This window comes from Naegleria lovaniensis (genome assembly GCF_003324165.1).
Source record: "Naegleria lovaniensis strain ATCC 30569 chromosome Unknown tig010, whole genome shotgun sequence".
Classification (NCBI taxonomy): domain Eukaryota; phylum Heterolobosea; class Eutetramitea; order Acrasida; family Naegleriidae; genus Naegleria; species Naegleria lovaniensis.
In genome coordinates this window covers 133,643-152,587 of record NW_025407832.1, presented here as the reverse complement: position 1 = coordinate 152,587, position 18,945 = coordinate 133,643, and the positions used below count along the sequence as shown (strand labels likewise).

At 37.8% G+C, this 18,945-nt stretch overlaps 9 protein-coding genes across 9 annotated transcripts; 2 read left to right on the top strand and 7 right to left on the bottom strand.

Annotated features, from left to right (window-relative positions):
• Nucleotides 1-188: 188 nt before the first annotated feature.
• C9374_000464 (uncharacterized protein) lies at nucleotides 189-503 on the top strand (the record flags this gene model as incomplete). The annotated part of the gene is made up of 1 exon (XM_044694301.1): nucleotides 189-503. One exon carries the CDS (start codon nucleotides 189-191, stop codon nucleotides 501-503), a length of 315 nt encoding a protein of 104 aa, XP_044552292.1.
• A 173-nt stretch (nucleotides 504-676) lies between these two features.
• C9374_000463 (uncharacterized protein) lies at nucleotides 677-1,907 on the bottom strand (the record flags this gene model as incomplete). The annotated part of the gene is made up of 3 exons (XM_044694290.1): nucleotides 677-1,399; nucleotides 1,477-1,692; nucleotides 1,845-1,907. 3 exons carry the CDS (start codon nucleotides 1,905-1,907, stop codon nucleotides 677-679), a joined length of 1,002 nt encoding a protein of 333 aa, XP_044552291.1.
• A 212-nt stretch (nucleotides 1,908-2,119) lies between these two features.
• C9374_000462 (uncharacterized protein) lies at nucleotides 2,120-5,599 on the bottom strand (the record flags this gene model as incomplete). Its single annotated transcript, XM_044694279.1, has 5 exons — nucleotides 2,120-3,729; nucleotides 3,796-4,010; nucleotides 4,066-4,799; nucleotides 4,863-5,280; nucleotides 5,409-5,599. The coding sequence occupies 5 exons, from the start codon at nucleotides 5,597-5,599 to the stop codon at nucleotides 2,120-2,122; spliced, it is 3,168 nt and encodes a 1,055-aa protein (XP_044552290.1).
• A 186-nt stretch (nucleotides 5,600-5,785) lies between these two features.
• Nucleotides 5,786-6,714, bottom strand: C9374_000461 (uncharacterized protein; the record flags this gene model as incomplete). Its single annotated transcript, XM_044694268.1, has 2 exons — nucleotides 5,786-5,980; nucleotides 6,079-6,714. The coding sequence occupies 2 exons, from the start codon at nucleotides 6,712-6,714 to the stop codon at nucleotides 5,786-5,788; spliced, it is 831 nt and encodes a 276-aa protein (XP_044552289.1).
• Nucleotides 6,715-6,888: 174 nt separating this feature from the next.
• C9374_000460 (uncharacterized protein) lies at nucleotides 6,889-8,019 on the bottom strand (the record flags this gene model as incomplete). Its single annotated transcript, XM_044694257.1, has 1 exon — nucleotides 6,889-8,019. The coding sequence occupies one exon, from the start codon at nucleotides 8,017-8,019 to the stop codon at nucleotides 6,889-6,891; it is 1,131 nt and encodes a 376-aa protein (XP_044552288.1).
• A 466-nt stretch (nucleotides 8,020-8,485) lies between these two features.
• C9374_000459 (uncharacterized protein) lies at nucleotides 8,486-11,344 on the bottom strand (the record flags this gene model as incomplete). Its single annotated transcript, XM_044694245.1, has 1 exon — nucleotides 8,486-11,344. One exon carries the CDS (start codon nucleotides 11,342-11,344, stop codon nucleotides 8,486-8,488), a length of 2,859 nt encoding a protein of 952 aa, XP_044552287.1.
• Nucleotides 11,345-11,380: 36 nt separating this feature from the next.
• Nucleotides 11,381-12,055, bottom strand: C9374_000458 (uncharacterized protein; the record flags this gene model as incomplete). Its single annotated transcript, XM_044694234.1, has 1 exon — nucleotides 11,381-12,055. The coding sequence occupies one exon, from the start codon at nucleotides 12,053-12,055 to the stop codon at nucleotides 11,381-11,383; it is 675 nt and encodes a 224-aa protein (XP_044552286.1).
• A 958-nt stretch (nucleotides 12,056-13,013) lies between these two features.
• Nucleotides 13,014-14,156, bottom strand: C9374_000457 (uncharacterized protein; the record flags this gene model as incomplete). Its single annotated transcript, XM_044694223.1, has 1 exon — nucleotides 13,014-14,156. One exon carries the CDS (start codon nucleotides 14,154-14,156, stop codon nucleotides 13,014-13,016), a length of 1,143 nt encoding a protein of 380 aa, XP_044552285.1.
• Nucleotides 14,157-15,180: 1,024 nt separating this feature from the next.
• C9374_000456 (uncharacterized protein) lies at nucleotides 15,181-18,834 on the top strand (the record flags this gene model as incomplete). Its single annotated transcript, XM_044694212.1, has 1 exon — nucleotides 15,181-18,834. One exon carries the CDS (start codon nucleotides 15,181-15,183, stop codon nucleotides 18,832-18,834), a length of 3,654 nt encoding a protein of 1,217 aa, XP_044552284.1.
• Between the last annotated feature and the right edge of the window lie 111 nt (nucleotides 18,835-18,945).

Here is an 18,945-nt window from a genome sequence, read left to right as displayed (position 1 = left end):
AGGAACTAAAAAAGTTCATCATGGTGGCTCTAGAGGTGGTTGATGGAGAATCCCAGCTTCAAAATCGCCGCAGTCAAGTGCGCTCAAATTTCAAACGGACGCGATCACCTCAAGTTTAAAAAATCGACATCGTTTTTGGCTTTAAGCAAAAAAATAATACAACAACAATCTATTCTTTCATACCCAACATGGTTCATAAAGTTGATACACTCCAAGAACTCAAGGACAAGATTAAGAATCACAGTGGTCTCGTAGTGATTGATTTCTTTGCTGAATGGTGTGGACCTTGCAAGAGAATTGCTCCAAAGATTGAAGAATGGGCCAAGAAATATGAATCTGTCTTGTTCTTGAAGGTTGATGTGGATGTTAATGATGAAGCTGCTTCTGAGTATGCTGTTGAAGCCATGCCAACATTTGTTTTTGTGAAGAACGGATCAAAGATTGAAACTGTGGTTGGAGCCAATGAATCTGCTCTTCTCAACTTGATCGAAAAGAACAAGTAAATGATGTATTTGAAATTAAATTGTGATATTTGCTTCCTTTAATTATTAATAATATCCAATCGATAGTGAATATTGTTGAATATTTCGATAGTAGGATCATCACGAATTTTCAAAAATCGAAAATATTTTCAATTCCTATGCGCACCAAGAATAGGATGCATTTCTCGTTTTTATTATTGCTGATTAGATTCTTGATAATGTTTCTTTCCTTGTTCTAGAGCAATCTTTCCTCCTTCGTAAGCCACTTTTCCAGCTACTTTGGCACCTTTCGCAGCTCCTTTCAATAAGGTCATAAAACCACTCGCAACTTTTCTTTGCACTTCCTTGTCTGTCGCTGCCTTAGCGATGTAGTGGCCAACCTTTTGTTGCACTTCCTTGTTGCCGACTGTGTTGGCTACCACGACACCTACTGTCTTTTGTACACTCTCATTGGTAGCCAAGGATCTGACCATGGAATTGTCGGTTGAGGATGCTATAGCCTCACCAACATTTCTCTGTACCGATCGATTGGTGGATGCTGTGGCAACACCTGTAGCAACCATTGATTGCACATGCTCGTTTTGTGCCATGTTGGCTACTTGATTTCCAACAGCTGTTTGAAATTTGTCATTATTCACAACATTGCCGACCGTGCTGTACATGACTGAATTGGATCGTTGTGGTTGTTGTTGTTGAGGTACTGGAGGAGGAAGAGGTTTCTTTGAGGGTACTGTTGGAAGTGATTTGCGATTACCACTTTGATTTTCGTATTGAGGTTGTTGTTGTTGATCATACGGATTAAGGGGAGGTGCTGAAGGAGCATTGTATTGTTGTTGTTGCTGTGAAGATTGTTGTTCAAGAAGTTGTGTGATTTGAGACATGAGATTATTCAACTCTTTTTTCAATTGTTGACATTTCTATCGAGTTTTGTGGAATTTGACGTCATGACGAGCAAAGAATGATATTGTCACACGTAAGATTGGTAATTACTCACCTCCACATTGTAGTTATATTCATCCTTATTGGAACTGACTTGAGGATGTTTGGCCAATCGCTGAATCAAAATTTCGAATGCCTTTATATTCACATATGCATTCTCCAAGTCTTGATTCTTTTTGAACTGGCCTGCTTGTCTAATGAGGTTGGCTCCGAATTGAAAATAATCTTGGATGGATCTGTTGGAGTCGATTTGAGGGACCGATTTTTCAGCCTTTTCGATAATCGAAGTAATTGATTATCATAGAATTGAATAAGTATCGTGAGGATGCAATAAATCAGCGGTTTGATGAAACAGAGAGGTCAGTAATAATGATGAACAAGCCCATCGGAGTTAGCCATTATAATCCTTGTCAATATTCTTACCTTACTATTTAATTGTTCAAATTTGGTCGTACTTGGATTGCTGCTTGAAAACCAACTGAACATTCTTAGGGATTGTTTTGGTAAAGAACTTGGTAAATTACAGGAATGAGCTATTCAACGAAATCCGATATTATCTTTACAAGCTAACTTTAAGTGCGGCGGAGAAAGGAGCAAAAAGTTCCTCGACAAGGTGATGAAACGTGCAGCACTTATCTATTTTTTTTTTACTTTGAACTTGTGTTGAAATGGAGATGATGATCTCTTTGAACTTGTTCTTATTGAACAGCATCATCGTCATCATTCTCTGCATGATGATCATCTTGGTCTTTGAGAGGACACGACGCAAAGCATGTAATTTTGTACTCCTCCGATCGGTACGATGGAACGTTATAATTGATTTCAGCTTCTGATGTTTTGGCAACCTTGGCATACGAGATGTAAGTCGTGAGAGTACCCAATTTCAAGTTATCTCTGTTGCATGCCTCTGAAGTGTCTTCATCATCGCTTTCTTGGTCACTCTCCTCTCCAACAATACTACATTTGATTTCTTCAGCATGGGTTTGATCGAATAGGGAGGCCTCAAAGAAAATTTGAGCATTTTCTCGTTTCAGCAATTGACGTAAATCAATGAACGCCACAATTTCATCCTTTGTGAGATATTTAGGTCGTAGTGCAATTTTTAAAATTCGTTCCTTTTCAAGGAAGGTATTCAAGTTGTCTCTTGAAGCAGAAAAGAACGTGGAAGTCTCAATGTGAAACACAAGAGGTCCCTCTGAAAATAATTGAAAGCTTTCATATTCCTTTTTCAAAACGCCAAAGAAATCAATGCTTAGTATCCAACATTCATCCACAGTTGATTTTAAATCCTTGATGGTCACCTGATTAATGGACATTTCCCACAACACTTCATCTTGCGCATATTGAACACGTGCTTCAATCGGTGACCGTGTGGTAGCCACATCATGAGGCGTCACAACTTCCTTTTGATTCACATTTGAGGTAAACATATCTAAACCTGCTGGTTGCTTTTGTGGTGGCTCTAACCATGCCAGAGAGGCTAAATCTTGAGCGGTGAGAGGAGACACTGAGTAGTCCAGTGGATCATGATTTGGTGATGAACCGTGATACACCACTCGTGGTCCTGAGCTTTGGGGTCTCTTCTTGAGATTACCAATTTGCTTGGCATACGACGGCACAGGTTGTTTCGTAAGTTGAGCACTTTGAGAAGCTCTTCTCGTGAGTGTTTGTGATGGTGTAGCAGGTCTCTTGGTAAACGTGGCAGAGAAAGGACGTCTCTCACCCGTTCCGCTCGTATTCACAAGAGATGCAGATTGTGGCCTTCTTGCTGAGAGTGGCTTTTGTTCCTCTACTTGAGAATCTTTGTTTGTTTTGAGGGTTGGAATGAGTTCCATCCATTCCTCTGGAAGTGGATCAGCTGTGTAAAAATCGGAGGGAGGAATGAAAACACCAGGAATCCACTCTTGAAGTTTGATGTGACTAACATCTTTCGTGCTCATTTGTACAAATCCTAGAGTGGCTCTTAATGAGCACAATTTCAAACCTGTTGCAGAGAATAAGACCATGTAGTCCAACTTATCGAGGAGACCGCTTTCGAATTGTCTCAAATGCAGTACAGCCTTTCCAATAACTTCGCTGGTATTGACACATAAATCAACTCTTACTTCACGTTGTGTTTTCAAAAATTGACGAAATTGCTGTTGGTTTTTCACAAAAAAGTAAAACACTCGTAATTTTCCAACAGCAATCTTCTTCTTTAAATCAATGTCCTCCATTTTGATCGGTACCAATAATTCAGTGTTGAAAATGGTCATTTTGAGGTGTATCTTTTTTGAATATAGTAGAATATCAGGAATATTTCTCACTTCTATTAGTAGAAATTAAATTTAAGAGCCATTCAAATGTTTACATTCAAATTTAACACTCCACTTACCATTCAAATATACAATAAATCGATACATTTGTAAGGTTTTTGGTTGTTGATGGTCTTCATGAATGAGAATTCGTTTCTGTTTGGAAAGCTTATGTTGTAGAGATTCAATAATAGACGCGTCGTCATTGATCTTTTTTGTGACAGGTATTCCAATAGCTTTTGCAAATTCAAGTTCTACTTTGGCGAGCTTTTGCTCTTGAATGTACATGTCAAAGCTAATTTGCGAATATTGACACTGTACCAGCATAACAAAATTATAAAGAAACTTACCAAGGTTTGCAAACCTTATATTCTTGATACCAGCTGGAGGTCTCTGTCAATCCTTTAAACTCTGGGCGATCAAACCACGCCAGTTTTACAGCTCTTCGTTTTAAGTGTTGCTCCGTTGCATAGATCATCTTTAAAGTCATGGAATAGTTCAATTCACTTGGTGGGAATAAATTAAGACACATTTTACACTCTTTACACCTTAAATAAGCACTTCGTGATTTTACAGTTTTTTCTTCAAATGATTCTTCTTCGAACGATGTTGGGCGCTTTGAAGCTGTTTTTTCTTCCAATGTGAACGCTTTCACTTGAATGAACCAATATCGTCCGCTATCATCTCGAATAAAGTCAGCAGCCAAAGATTCAAATTTACATTTCAAATTTGGTAAACCCTCTAAATATTTTACAAGTGATCGAATTTGCTCCCCTAACTCTCGCAACGCCGCTGTTTTAAGCTGAAATATATCGATATTGTTGACATTCTCCGTGCTTGTTAAGAGACGATTTGAAGGTTCCTTTTCTGACATGTCTGTCGTTGTTTTGATATTGCTAATGACATAACCAGAAACTGGTTTGTTGCAACTCCAAAGTATTCTTGCAATAGAGGCTTTGGCTCCACAAGATTTTACATATCTCTGATAGGCACAAATGCCTGTGGTTTGAGTATCCAGAACAGTCATTAATTGCTTCACGCTAAGCAAAGTTGCTGCATTGCTTGTGACCTCTCCTGTCACGGTCTGATTTCAAAGAATAATCACCATGATATATTCGAAAAATCTTTTTGAAATTTCTCTACTTACCCTCTTCATCACTACTGCAACATCCGTATCTGAGGTGGTACCAAATGTCAATTTTTGTTTGATCGTTTTGTAAGAAATATTGTCAGCTCGGGCCACGAATCCATCATTATCCGTATAGTACAAGACTGGATTTTCTGCAATTCCGTAAACAACTGTGTAAGGTATTGAAAGTCGTAATTTGGATTTCGTGACAACGTTTTGCTGATCTGAAGGAATAGCCTTTACCGGAACTAGATGTTTAAAAAAATGTACCAATGGTTTTAGAGCATGATTGGATTTGTAAATTGCTTGATATTTCGGATCCGAGAAATTCACTTTTTCCAATAATTCCTTTTGTTTTTTAATTTTAATTTCCGAAAGATGAGACGACCTTTTTGTTCGGAAATCGTCATCTGTGTGATCTGCAATATCATTGGTTCTGATATCATCAAAAATCGTTCATGAATTAATAGATATATATTTGACGTATTGAATCGTAAATTGAAAAAGACATTTTCGAATTTGAAATTTGTCAAATATGAATCTTTTCGCCAAAGTCAAACATACAGGAAGGGATAGGTGAAGATTTCTTCATCTATTTTTTTATCCATCTCCGCTTCGACTGGCTCTGCCAACCTTATTTTCCGAACAGGTTTTTCATTCGCTTCAGCCCTTTGTTTCGATCTCTGATACGATCGAGAAACTTTATCAATTAATGATGCCAGTTCAATGGGTTCATGATTTTTGCCACCAGACATTTTTTTCGCGCGTATTCGTATTACAAAATTATGGCGGGTGAAAATCATTCTTAACGGGCAATCAACAATGATCTTTTGTTTGACGATGATGAGGAGACTGCTCTTGAGTGATCCGAAACGAGAAATAATTCATAATACATATATTTGTAATGTTTAATTATTCTAAGGCCAATACAATTGAGAAGATTAGAAATCATCAGTGTCACCGCTGTTACTTGAAATGTCATTGGATAGAGATGGAGAAACATCAAGGATTGAATCTACTGCAGTAGCAGCAACAGAAGAACCATGCTCTCGCACATATTCTGCAATCAACGTTTTCAAGAGTTGATTGATGCGAGAAATATTCACTCCTTTCACAACTTCAACAAGACTTCCTCCCTAAATTATTATTCCATGAATTGAACATGTCGTAAAAGGTCAATATATGATTACATTCCACCTTGGTTAAATTCATTCATGTCTAATTTTGAGCTTACCTTGTAGAACAAAAACGTGGGACGTGATTTTCCTTTCAAAGACTCAATCAGAGGTACCCATTGAGATCGTTGAGTATCGTCCTTATTGTTGTTATTGTTTTGAAATTTCTGGGGAGATTGATTGGAATGATTTGGTGAATTATTTTGTAAAGATGCTCCTGCTGACTCACTCGACTCAACAGTACTGGAATCATGATTGAGTATAGGCATAGTAGCCGTTATGATGTCTTGATTCATACTATGATTCATGCTCGTATTGTTGCTGTTGCTGCCATTTGTATCGAGTGTCGGCCTCTCTAATGCACTCTTGGAACCAGTTCTCATTAAGGATTTGCTAGAATTTCTTCGGAGAATCGAGTGCTTGGCATGTTGTTTTTCGACAGGTTCCTCACGAACACTCTGAATGATCAGATCGGAATTGAGGCACACAAAGCTCATCGGACATTCTTCGTTGCTCTCCAAGTAGTATTTTTGAAAATAGGGAGTGATGACTTTGCATGATCCTACCCAATCAGCAAAAACGTCAACGATCAATAGAGTTCCATTTTGTTTGCTTTTACTCAATTCCTTTTCAAATTCTTTGTGATTTTGAACTTGTAGTTGAAATTCAATTTTCGTCGAGGAATGTTTTTGCATTTTTTAGCTTCCTTTCATACAACAAGACGAATCAGAACGAACGGCACTGTTGGCGAGGTCACACGGTACATGTTACGCCAAGTAGTTGTCCAAAAGCAAATGAATGAAGTAAATGCTTTACCAAAACTTGCGTTTTATTCTTGTAATAATTAATAAAAAATTAAAGCAGCAAAATTATTGCTTGAAAGTCTTCAAAATATTCAATCTGATCTTCATGGCATCGGCTCTCTCACCAGAAACAGAACCTGCTCCCAAAATCTTTTCAACTCTAGCAATTTCTGCATCAACATATTCAATTCCCTTCTCAATAACACGAGCCATGGCCTTAATATACAAGTCACCATTGGCGTGAACAGAAGAATTGAGAGTCTTGAGTTTTTCCTCAGCTTGCTTCATAATTTCCTTTCTTTCCTCGTTTGTGGAGGCAGAGACAAAGCTCTTAACAAATGAAGCCAAGTTGTAAACAAGACCAGCAGTGTCAGACAAGGATCCTTCAACAGTACGGAAAGTTCCAGCCTTTTGATTCAAAAAATCAACCATGGGTTGAGCCTCACGACCTGCATTGTACTCTTCAGCTTGCTTGTCAGCCTTGGCAGGGAAGAATTTGAGTGTTGGATATCCCTGAACACCATATTTTGAGGCAAGATCTCTGTACTTGTCGCTGTCAACCTTGGCAACCACAACATTCTTCTCGTTAGCGAAAGCCTTGGCGACCTTTTCATAGTCTGGAGCCATCTTTTTACAATGTCCACACCATGGAGCATAGAATTTAACCAAAACATTCTTCTCTGGATTAAAAACAACGCTATCAAAGTTTGATGGACTGAGGTCTTCAACAAAGGTTGGTTCCTTGGAAACTCTCAATCTAGCGCTTGGTTCCTTTGAATTAATAAAGTCAATAAGAGCTTCCACACTTCTTCCACTGTTGTAATCGGTTGGCTCCTTGGTTCCACGAGGGAAGAATTTGAGTGTTGGATATCCTTGAACGCCATACTTGCTACAAATATCCCTCTCAACATCACAATTAACTTTAGCAACAGAGACCACTGCTGGCTTGGCCTTGATCAAGGCTTGTCCGAGCTTGGCCATCTCAGGAGCAAGGTTTTTACAATGTCCACACCATGGTGCGTAGAATTCAACAAGTACGCTCTTGCTTCCATCAAGCACGGAATCCACATTCGAGCTGGAGAGATCAATGATACCCTCCATGGAAGCCTCTGGAGTATCAGCACGGACGACGGAAGAACCAACAAAAACTAGAGCCAACAAGGCCGAAAGGAGAGCGATGATGAATAATTTTCTCATTTTTTTGTTTTACAAAATAATTTCGGAACACGTGTTGTCGATATCCAATTCTATTATATTAGATTAATTTACATATCTAATGAATACAGTGAGACAAAAAAAGCAAAAGGATGAAAATTGCATCAACATCTTGTAAGATGAAAATTAAAAACTTTGCCGACACCAGGGATCGAACCAGGGACCTTAAGATCTTCAGTCTTACGCTCTCCCAACTGAGCTATGTCGGCTTCTTATTATTTGTTATCCTCTTAAAAATTTAACACCAATACAATTTCTGGTGCTCTGTTGGTCAAGGTTGGTGAATCGTCGCTTGGTCGACCAATTCCACTACAACTTACGCCAAAGAAAATGATGGCTACGCTCTCCAACCAATCAGAAAACACTGCCGGATCGAAAAAAATTTGAGAGCTTATTTTTTCTGTGAACAACAGCACACGACCAATTTTTCGATCCCACACATCGTTCTTCATTTATTTCTTTGCTTTCTTCGTCGAGCCAGAGCATGTGCAGGTTCAACTCTCTTGGCCTTTGCAACAGGTATCAACATGCCTTCTGTTCTCGCTGTTTCGTCTTCCAAATATTGATTCAAATTACTTCCTTCAGGCACAACCCGATTCAAGGTTGAAATGGTGTAGTGTTGGTAGTCTTTAGGTACGGTCACACATTGGTCCGAACAGCTATGATTTTCAAATACAGTTGTGTCTTCCTCTCGATAACAAAGTTGTTGAAGAATAGATTCATCATCGTTCACCTTCACAGTGTAATCGGAAGCAATTTCCTGCTTTCTCTTTTCCTTGAATCTCTTTGGCTGGCAAAGCATGAACGTGTTTGGAAGAACAGTGGAAAGAAAAAGTATTCTCAACTTTCGGAACAAAACCTGAGCCAATAGCTTTCCTTTTTGGCCAAGTTTAATGGTAGAACGAACACCGGTAGGTATTGGTTTCTTACAAAATGTCTCCATCAATAAATCCTTGTTATCATCAACATTGTCTCCGAGAGCTGACCGAACTTTGATTCCGTTTGATGAAAAATGTTCAAGATAGTCTCTAGTATTGGACAAAATATAATCATAATAGGAATAGGGAGTGCCACCACCTTTGCTTGATGCTCCTTCTATTGATTCCTTCTCTTCAAGATGATTGCTTTCGAATGCTTGAGTTTCAAATTGCTTTACATTTCTGACTCTTCGCTTGAGAGCTAAAAAATGTTTCGCTAAGATATGAGCATACCAACATTTACCTTGGAATCCTTGAGCAGCAGCAACATAAATATTCCAAAACAACGATAATGATTCCGAAATGACTTGATCCGATGCATTCTTGTCAATATTATTCAACAAGCATTTCAATGCGTCCCACAACATTTGTGTTTGTTCCTTCTCGAAAAACGGAGACATCACTCCAACATTGTTCAGAAGAATGTTGCATGTGTTTCCATGAAGAAACATACGAACATCATTCCATTCTTCGTCTTCAACTTTCTGTAAGCCTTCAAGTCCCTTGATTTTAATAACAGCATCCCAAAACTTGTCTTTCTCCTTAACACCACTCAATGTTATTCTCAAAACATTTTCACACAGTCGTTCCTTTGCATGAAGGACGCAAATAATAATATTGCATGCAGGTAGTCCAAGAATACAGCCCAATGAATCCTCTGTTCTGGGTTTGTGGTTTTTGCAACATATTGGACTACATGTGTCGCAGTATGGGCACCACGATCCTTGTTTCACTCCAGGACAGACCACACCTAACGCTTTCAAATCCATCGTTAAAAACACATCAATGGAGCAATGATTCGATTCGATTGTTATTCCGTGCTTCCGAATAATCTCAATTTCCTTTCGGGAATGATCTGCCACATGAATGAATTCACTCTCATCTCCAGACCAAATTGCAAGTGGAACGCATATAGCTCGAGATTGACCTGTTCCGAAGCATTTGCTATTGATCACAGTAATGGTCAAAGTAGTCAGTTTTGAATTGGCAGCATAATCAAGGTTCAATGCAACAATTAAATCCTTGTTATCGATTTGATCCTCTTTACAAAGTTGTATCTGCTTTTTCTTCATAAAACCAATCCACTTCTTGTGCTGCAACACATAACAACATACAGTGGGGAGAATTGAGTGATAAATGATTTTTCGATCTCCATCTAATTCTTTAACCTTTACATTAAATATGTCAGTGCAGATTAAGTCTGTCGTTGATTGTGCATGCAATAAGGTAGGTGAGGGTGTTAAATTTTTGACATGTCCTTCTGTTCGAAGTTCGTCCACGGCCTTATTAGAAATCACTTTTCGGTTTTTAACAAGAACTTGCTTTAAAGTATTTTCTTTCAATTTGAAATGTCTTGCACTAGTTTTTTTCTTGTTTTGGTTATCGTTGTCATTTCTGTTACGCTTTTTATGGTTCTCTGTTTGGTGGTTCTTAATTTGAGACATCGTATTACTTTCTTTTGAGAAGAAGGTTTGTTCGTTGCATGATTCTTGTTGTTTTGACATACTATAATCCATACTATCCAACAAACCTTCCTCTTTCATACGATCTTCGTTCAGCAATCCTTCCCTCCATAACATCCCAAGAAATTCATAAATATCTTTAAATTGATCCATTTTGCAAATAATATCGTGACCTCCTAATCGTTGTAACAGCTTTTCTTTTCGCTTCGTCTTGGTTCCATAATTTGCATCACCAAAATAGTCAGTGCATTTGTAATTGAAAGAATTGGTAACAATATCATCAGTGATATGAGTTAAGCCAAGATGTTGTTTGACATCAAGGAAATATCTTGCTTTTAGCTGAGAAGAGGTCTCTTCTAAGCATATTCGGTCGTTGGAACAAACTTTCCCAACAATAGACGTTATTGGGGGAGAAGAATTGTACTGATTTATTAATCGTTGCTTCCATTTGAACTCCTTTGATGAAGAAGAATGTGTTGGAAAATTTGAAACTGGTTCGCTCACTGATTCGTTTAATGATGATGATGATGCATGATTGTTGGTGATTGTTGGTGATTGTTGTCTTTGAGATTCGGATGTTGTAATGTTGTTGGTCATCAATAATGGTGATGGTGTAGGAATGAATGTCGAAGGCCATGAGTATGAAGGCCAGAATATGGGTTGATCAATGTAATCTTGCGACAATTGTTGTTGTGAATTGGGCCAATCATGGGATTGATTGGTGTTAATTTGAGACAACTCGTATTGTGGAGATTGAAAGTTCGGAATGAGTTGATATGTTGGCCAGTACAAGGATTGATTACTGTTGATTGGTAGCTCAGGTTGTGAATATTGAGAATTTGTTTGGTAGGGATAAAATTGAGACATTTTTGTTTTTAATAAAATTAATAATTTATTTCAATTTTAGAAGAAACTAAATTCATCATCATCGTCGTATTTGATCTTGGTATCGTATGACATATGCATGAACACTTCACTTGACTCTGTTTCAAGTATAAAAGAAATATTCTTAACTTGCAATAGGTATTCAGTTGTGACCACAGAATTGTCTTCCTGTGAAATGCAACTCTTGACAACTTGTCTTCCCCAATTCTCAAATAAATCCAGAACTGGTAAGGTATCTTTAAAACGATATCCAACACAGGGAACTTTGTACTTAATTCCATGCCTATAGATCATTCTGTCAGAGTGGAAAAACGTTGCTCCCTTCATATTTTGAAACATCAGTTGAAAGGTTTCTGTTTCAATACAGCCACAACTAATGGAGGTTCTTCGATGAATACCTCCCAACTTCAGCATTCTGTTAATCTTGACTCGGGCACACTTGGCAAAAAGTTGGAAAGATCTTGCGACGTAATCTTGTTCTTCTTCACAAAGGTCAAAGTAACTGTAGTTCAGAGGTTCAATTCGTGGTAAACCATGCTCAATGATGATATCTTTGAAATCGTAAGAGCTAGTTTCTTCTCTGCGTTGTTGTTGGATTTGTGTTGTGATGGGATCGGCTTCATTGTTGTTGTTGTTGTTGTTTGGAGCATCGAACATCATTGCATCGCCTTCATCTATGACAATCTCGTACATATTGGTTGTTGCTGTAGATTGGAGTTGTTTGATTAGAATCGTCATAATGATTCAGCCAAAATGTTGCTATTGTAAAACTTACGTTATTGTGTGCTGTAATCTTCTAACATAAAATTGATACGTATATTGATGTTTACGTCAAGAGTTCAATGTTGATTGTATTGTCAAACCTACGTGTGTTGTTTTGTTTCGATGATGAAAAAGGGCCACACAAAAATGCGGCACCAGAGACATTTTATATTTTTTTTTGTTGTAATTTGCTGTGAGCCAAATCATCATTTTCTTGGCCGCGAGCTGGCCCAAGCGACCGTGGTAAGTTGTAGTGCAAAAAATGGCTCCACCCAAAACAATTCCGTCAACACCATCAACAGATTATGAAATCCGCAGACCCAAACATGATTTGAAATGGTACATCTCCTATTATCGGTACAAATCCAAACAATTTTTTCGAACAAAATGGAAGCAAATGATTGGATTAATATTTTGGATTTCTCTTGGTTACTGGTGCTATCGGAACGAGTTTATGACGGTCTACGTGATAATCACCATGATCGGCTTGATTTTTTACAACTTGGACTGGCGAGAAAAATCAAAAGAGGAGCGAGAGTCAACTCTTAGTGCCTGGAGCGTGTTTAATAAGGACTTTAAATCAATTCCTGGAACTTTTTCTGCCGATGAGCAATTAAGAAATATGACAGGAGGAGCAATCAACACTTCCGGAAGAAGAAATTGAAAATAATTAGCCGTTCTACCTTTGAGAATTCATTCGCGAAATGCTGACAAATATCGTAGCTATGATTTTATTTGGTGATGGTTCAGGTGCGAATTGAGATTTTATCCTTCTTTCGGTGTGGCTATCGGTGACCATATTGAGTTGACACGAATTATGTTTCCAAAGTCAATTGTCCAATTTTTCGTGACTAAGCACTCGCTCATTTCTCTGCAATTGATATTGAGTTTATTTGAAGATGATAAACTTTTGATGAGGATTTGTTTTCTTGAATGTAATCTCTTCAAACAAGTTATGGCCGAATCTGACTCTATATTTCATACTAGGATGCATTTGGGAAGTCTTGTTTGACTTTGAAATTTTAGTTTGTGAAGTCGATTTTCTCGTCTTCTTCTTTGTAGCAGTGACAAAGGTGCTGCTACTGCATGTGGATGAATCGCTCGATTCGAGAGTTGAATCAATATGTTGGTTCTTGTTTTGAGACGATATGGTTGACATCATCTCTGGTATAATACATTGGGAAATGGCTGTATGCAACTGGTTTGTGTTCTTGCTTGTTGTTGGCAAGACGTTGGAATGCAGCTGCTCATCATTCTTCTGATGCATCTTGAAAGTGTGGTTTGGATTCAGTACGACATGGAACTTGCTCTCCACAACATTGGGCGTCAAGTGGTTGTTTGTACAAGACACGCTTGGACGAGAGGTTGTCCTGTTCAACATGGACCACTTCAGACCTAGTGAAGAATGGACATGTCTCAACTCTTCATCAATGATACGAAAGACCTCTTCTTGGTTTTTCATTGAGAAGCGTCGACTACTACTTTCACTCTGCCAGCGACGTGTTGTAATCTCTGTCTCTTCATGATGATGATGGATAGAAGAGGATGATGACCCATTCATGTGTGTTGCCGAATTTGACGACGTTGCAGTGTTGGATGCTAGTGGTGGAGATTCACAACACATACTCGTAGTTGTCAGGTCAGCACTAATATCATTCCATAGCACGGACGAGGAGGGCGTGAGAGCATCATGATAAGTATTAGGATGCAACGAGGAAGAATTAGAGGAACGATCATCACCGCCGTCAGCGAGCATCAAGAGATGTTCAAGCATCAAATGTTGGTTGGAGGTCTGTGATGACTCTGGTGGTGCAATGATATTCTTGATCATTTCATCGGTAATGCCACTATGAAAGTGAGAAAGCTGTGGAATGGTGACCTTGCTGGTTGTTGAACCATTCATTGTTGTCATCATCATTTCTGAATCATCCAAAAGAGTCGTTGAGGTTAACATTTGAGAGAAGAGTGTAAAATTTGACTTGTCTGAATCGTAGGGAGAGTGACTATTAGTCGTTATACAGAATTCTTGCATTGTGTTTGGATAAGGGAATCATACAAGTACTCTAGAAGCAGCAGCACAATTGTTTTTTTTGGTTCGCAATAGTGTCAAGCAACTGTCATCTTGCAAGTTGAAATGATTATTTGCATTTCCCAGAAAATAGTAGCTTTCGGGGCGAATAACCTTTTCCTGACTTCGACTTTCTGAATCAGTAGATGATGTCACGGGAAAAATTAAATGAATCTGGACAAACATTCTATTTGGTGCGTTACGCTTATTGAAACTTGCCTTGATTTTGTAACCATGCAAAAACGTAATCCCGTTTGTGCTGAAAGCGTGGATTTGATTGAGAACAATGTGCGCTAATGTTCACTAATACCTAAAGATCCCTTGCCTGAGAACGGCTAAAAAGACACTATGAGTGTTATCTCTCTGCATTTCTGTTGTGAGAGGAGGATGATTTCTCACCAATGATCGCCGTAGAAGTCTGTTCTCATCATGGTCAGATGTATCCTTGTTACAGGAACTGGTGTTGACATCTGTTTTGGATTTAACATTAGAGATAGTGAATCAATAATTGTTGATGTTCAACTGAATGATGATGATATGCCAGAACGTCCTACGAATGCAATCGTGTCATGGCAGTTCAATCATTTCACGATTTGGAGGCGATGAATATCTCATATTCCTTGTTGTTGTCAAATTTCAAAATTGATTCACTCGAAAAAGTCAACTTTCGATGATTTATGTCTTCGATTATAATTTCACCCAGATTAATCAGCAAGCTTTTCTATGGCGATAATTGTTTCCGCAACGACAAGAAACAAGTGTGGATATGGTAAATGCATTTCGATGTGTCAAAGAATGTTGGCGATATTTCAAATTCGATCAGTACACAATATGCTTATGCGACAGTAACGGGTTTTTTCGCTGGCCTGAGCCAAGTTTCGCTGGAGGGGTGGACTAGAATTAGTCCAGCGAAAATCTGGCCACACGAAAATAGCTGGTTGAAAAGTGACGAACCTGGGTGTTTAGATTCCATTAAACACAAGAAAAAATGGGCAAGCTTGGCCTTGTTGACTTTAATCAAGCCACACACATCCACTGCAAAGAGTGTTCTTCCACTTTTCAAACAAGACCTTCTAAATGTCCAACTCCTAATTGTAAATCAAGGTTATTCGGAGATTGTCCACTTTGTCTTAAATCAGTATCACTCACCAACATCTCAAAGCATAAGTGTCGGTTCGAAAGCAGGATTTTGATTTCCAATACTTCTAACATTGATATTCAAAATATCAGTTCGGAACATGTCACTTTTATTGCAGAACAAAATGGAATAGGGACTCCATTTGCAAAATTAGAGAAACCTATTTCAGATATGACCCCTAATGACGCCAATGAAACCGCTCAACAAGTTTTAGACCAATTTTTCAAAGTAGGAGGAAATGTCTCTCACTTATTAACTCACTCCCAAATGCGATCATATTTCAGAGATTTACGATCAACAAATTATCAAAGAGGAGTCCGAACTGGTGTTAAAGGAATAGTTGCGAAATTAAAAAAAAAAATTAAGGACCGAAATTCACAATTAGAAGGCACTAATTTATCCTCAAATCAAATTAAGATGCTTCAACGAGTATTGTTTGAGGAAAATAATGAAGATATTGAATCAAGAAAAAAAATCGATCGCACAATGAAAAAGTTAAACTTCAAACTTGAACCAATTTCAGACAAGGTTATTTTGAATCTTCTTGCTTTCTGTATGAACACTTTAAACAAATCTACAAATGACATTCACAAGGCCATTTCAGATGCATCAAATTTTTATGATATAAGCGGAGGGAACATGTCATTTTATACTGAGCGAAAAGAAATTATTGAAAAACATCTCGTGAATTTTGAATCAATTTGGGGGCGAATTGGAGAGGCGTTATTGAAGCAATTTAATATCACGATATCAAAAGGATCTATTGTTTACAACGTCAGAGCGTTATTTCACAAATACGGGTTTAATTCAATAACGCCAACAAGGATGAGAGGCAAAAAACATTCATGTAACGGAATAAGAGCAAACTTTGCTTTCGATGTCACAAATATGAGAAAGGAAAATTTACAACAAATCCCTACCCCAAAAACAATCGTCGAAGATAATGGGAAAATATTAGGAGCAGAATTAGACATTCTTGAGCATTTTAAATATATTTTAATAAGCTGCCTTGATCATGATTGTTTTACGGGTGAAACTTTAGAAAAAGCGAAAAAAGAACCTGTTGACTGTTGTGCCGCTTGGTGGGGAGACTCAACTGGAAACATGGGGCACAATAATTCAATGTTTTGTGGAAGCATTGGATTGCTGCATGGATTGAGCGTTACTTTTAAACAAGATCGTAAAATCCAACAATTTGTAAATCAACGACATATTTCTATGATGGGATATTTCAAAGATTCCAGTAAGCACTTTACTAAGGTACTCCAAAAAGTGGGAGAGAGCTTTTTTAAACTTGGAACAAATACCATTCAAGCTGAATATAAGGGGGAAAAGTATCTATTTAATGTCAGGATTACCAAAATCAAAGGAGACGCTCCGTTCTTACAAAAAGTTCTGAATAACAAGCAAGGAGGGAATCAAGCATGCTTTCTTTGTGATGATCATAAGGAACTATGGAGAACATCTCACTTTTTGCATGGAAATTCAAAAACATTATGGGGTGTCTGTAATAATCTTAAACAGGCAGGAATATTAGGATTTCCACATATTATGAAATCATTTGAAAAAAACCTTAACGATGATGCAGTGAGGGATGTGTTTGAAAAAATTGAAATTGTTATTGATTCGTTGCATTTAGTTAAAAACGTATTTGAGAATGTCAGAGAGTTTGTGCTGCAGTTTTTAAGAAATAACCGAGCAGAAGGATGTGTTGATGAAATAATTGAAAAGGAGAAAGACAATTTGAATGGTGGTGATGTGTCAAAATTGAAGAAAGTGAGATATTATCGGTCAATATTGAGTTGTGTGGATGTTGTGTATGTTGCTCCATTACAAAAACTTGCTGAAAGTTTCACAGAAGATCAATCAGAATTGAAGAAACAAGTTTCAGATTTAATTTCAATCATGAACTCTATTGCAGAAATTGTTTTCATCATGTACAAGAAGGATATTTGTGAAAAAGACATTTTACGTTTTTGGGTGAATACTTTTAATATGTATCATTTGCTAGAATTGTTGGGTTATGTTATGAAAACATATGATCATCTCACGTTCAGTCATGCTGGTTCTTTCATCGAATCTAAAACGCAATTCGAAAATACTAATGAGCAAGATGAATGTTTGTTCAAACACATCAGAAAGGTGATGCATTTGTTTGGTGGTCGTCAAGTGTATTCAAATAAGGAGAAAGAGGACATGATTGATGCAATCCAAGATATTTCTCTAGCAAGTACTACCGTTGACAAATGGAAATTAATACCAAAACATTTTGAATTGGTGTGGAGACGAGCTTTTGCGAATAGATCTCTTCAAGAACAATTTGGGAGGAATCATCATTCAAATAACAATACCTTGAACAAGAAATGGAGATGCCATCAATATCAAAATTTAACAATCAAACAATCCATAATGACGAACTCCACCACCAATAGAAAATGGGACAAATTCTGTCAAAAAATATTCCCAATAATTCATGCTCTCACTGAAAAGCAAGAAATCGTAATACTGAAATCGGATGAATGTTTGGAGTTTAAAATGGTGACCAAATCTCCCTCTGAAAATTTGGATTACATGTATCTCAGTGAATTACGCAACGATGTCTATTCCACAATCACGCTCCAACAGTTAAAAAATTTAGGCACCAATGAAATTAATATTGTGCACCATTCAAAATCCAATGTCGATCCTAGATTCAAGGTGCTAAAGCAAAATCTCAAAAAGTTAGCAGGTCGAATGCTTACTACTATTCTAGCAAAAATTAACATTGAGGCATGGAAGTCTATTAGATCAAAGAAAACACCATCAAATAAGACGAAAATAGAGAAAATCGTTAAGGTTGTCACAGACGACCGAACAGCACTGGAGTGTCTTCAACAACATTACCCAGAATTGCTTGAAAGTGATGAGAGACAACAGATATCAAAAAGTTCCAAGAAACAAAGCCGAACGGATGATGTCAATACTTGTGGAAGGAAAAAGGCAAAGCAATCAACCAATCTTCCTTTTCTCGGAAACTCTCAAAATGTTAGCGTTGCAATGCAATCTCCTCCTGTCATACCAATTACTATTCCCTCTGTGATAAATATGATCACAACAAGTCAACCACAACGAGCTCCGAGTTACAGCAACTATTTGCATTACAGGCAACCAAGTGTTTCACAAAATGCAACTCAGGATCAACCCTCACAATTTAACTCTTCTTCACCCTGTGGAAATTCATCCGAAATTTTAATGGAAGGCACTGTTGATCAAGTTTTTCAATCATCGGAACACACAATTGGCACAATCGGAAGGTCATCCCAACCGGTGATGGATTTTCTTCAATCAATGCCATCAAATGTGATATTTAATTCTCAACGTTTAACACATCCATATAATACTCACACCCAAACACAACATCAAAACGGAGTGGTGAGAAACGACGACGCTGCACCAAAACGGAGTGGTAAGAAAGCAAACCAACAGCTGTTCGCTCAGTTGGTGATAAACAATACAATCAGATAATTTTTTTTTAAAAACCATAATCAAAATACGTGTCCACTATGAAAGAGAAAGAGGTGCTCGAGCAACCAACTGTTTTTTGGTTGTGGACGTCACCTTCGCTACACAGTGACA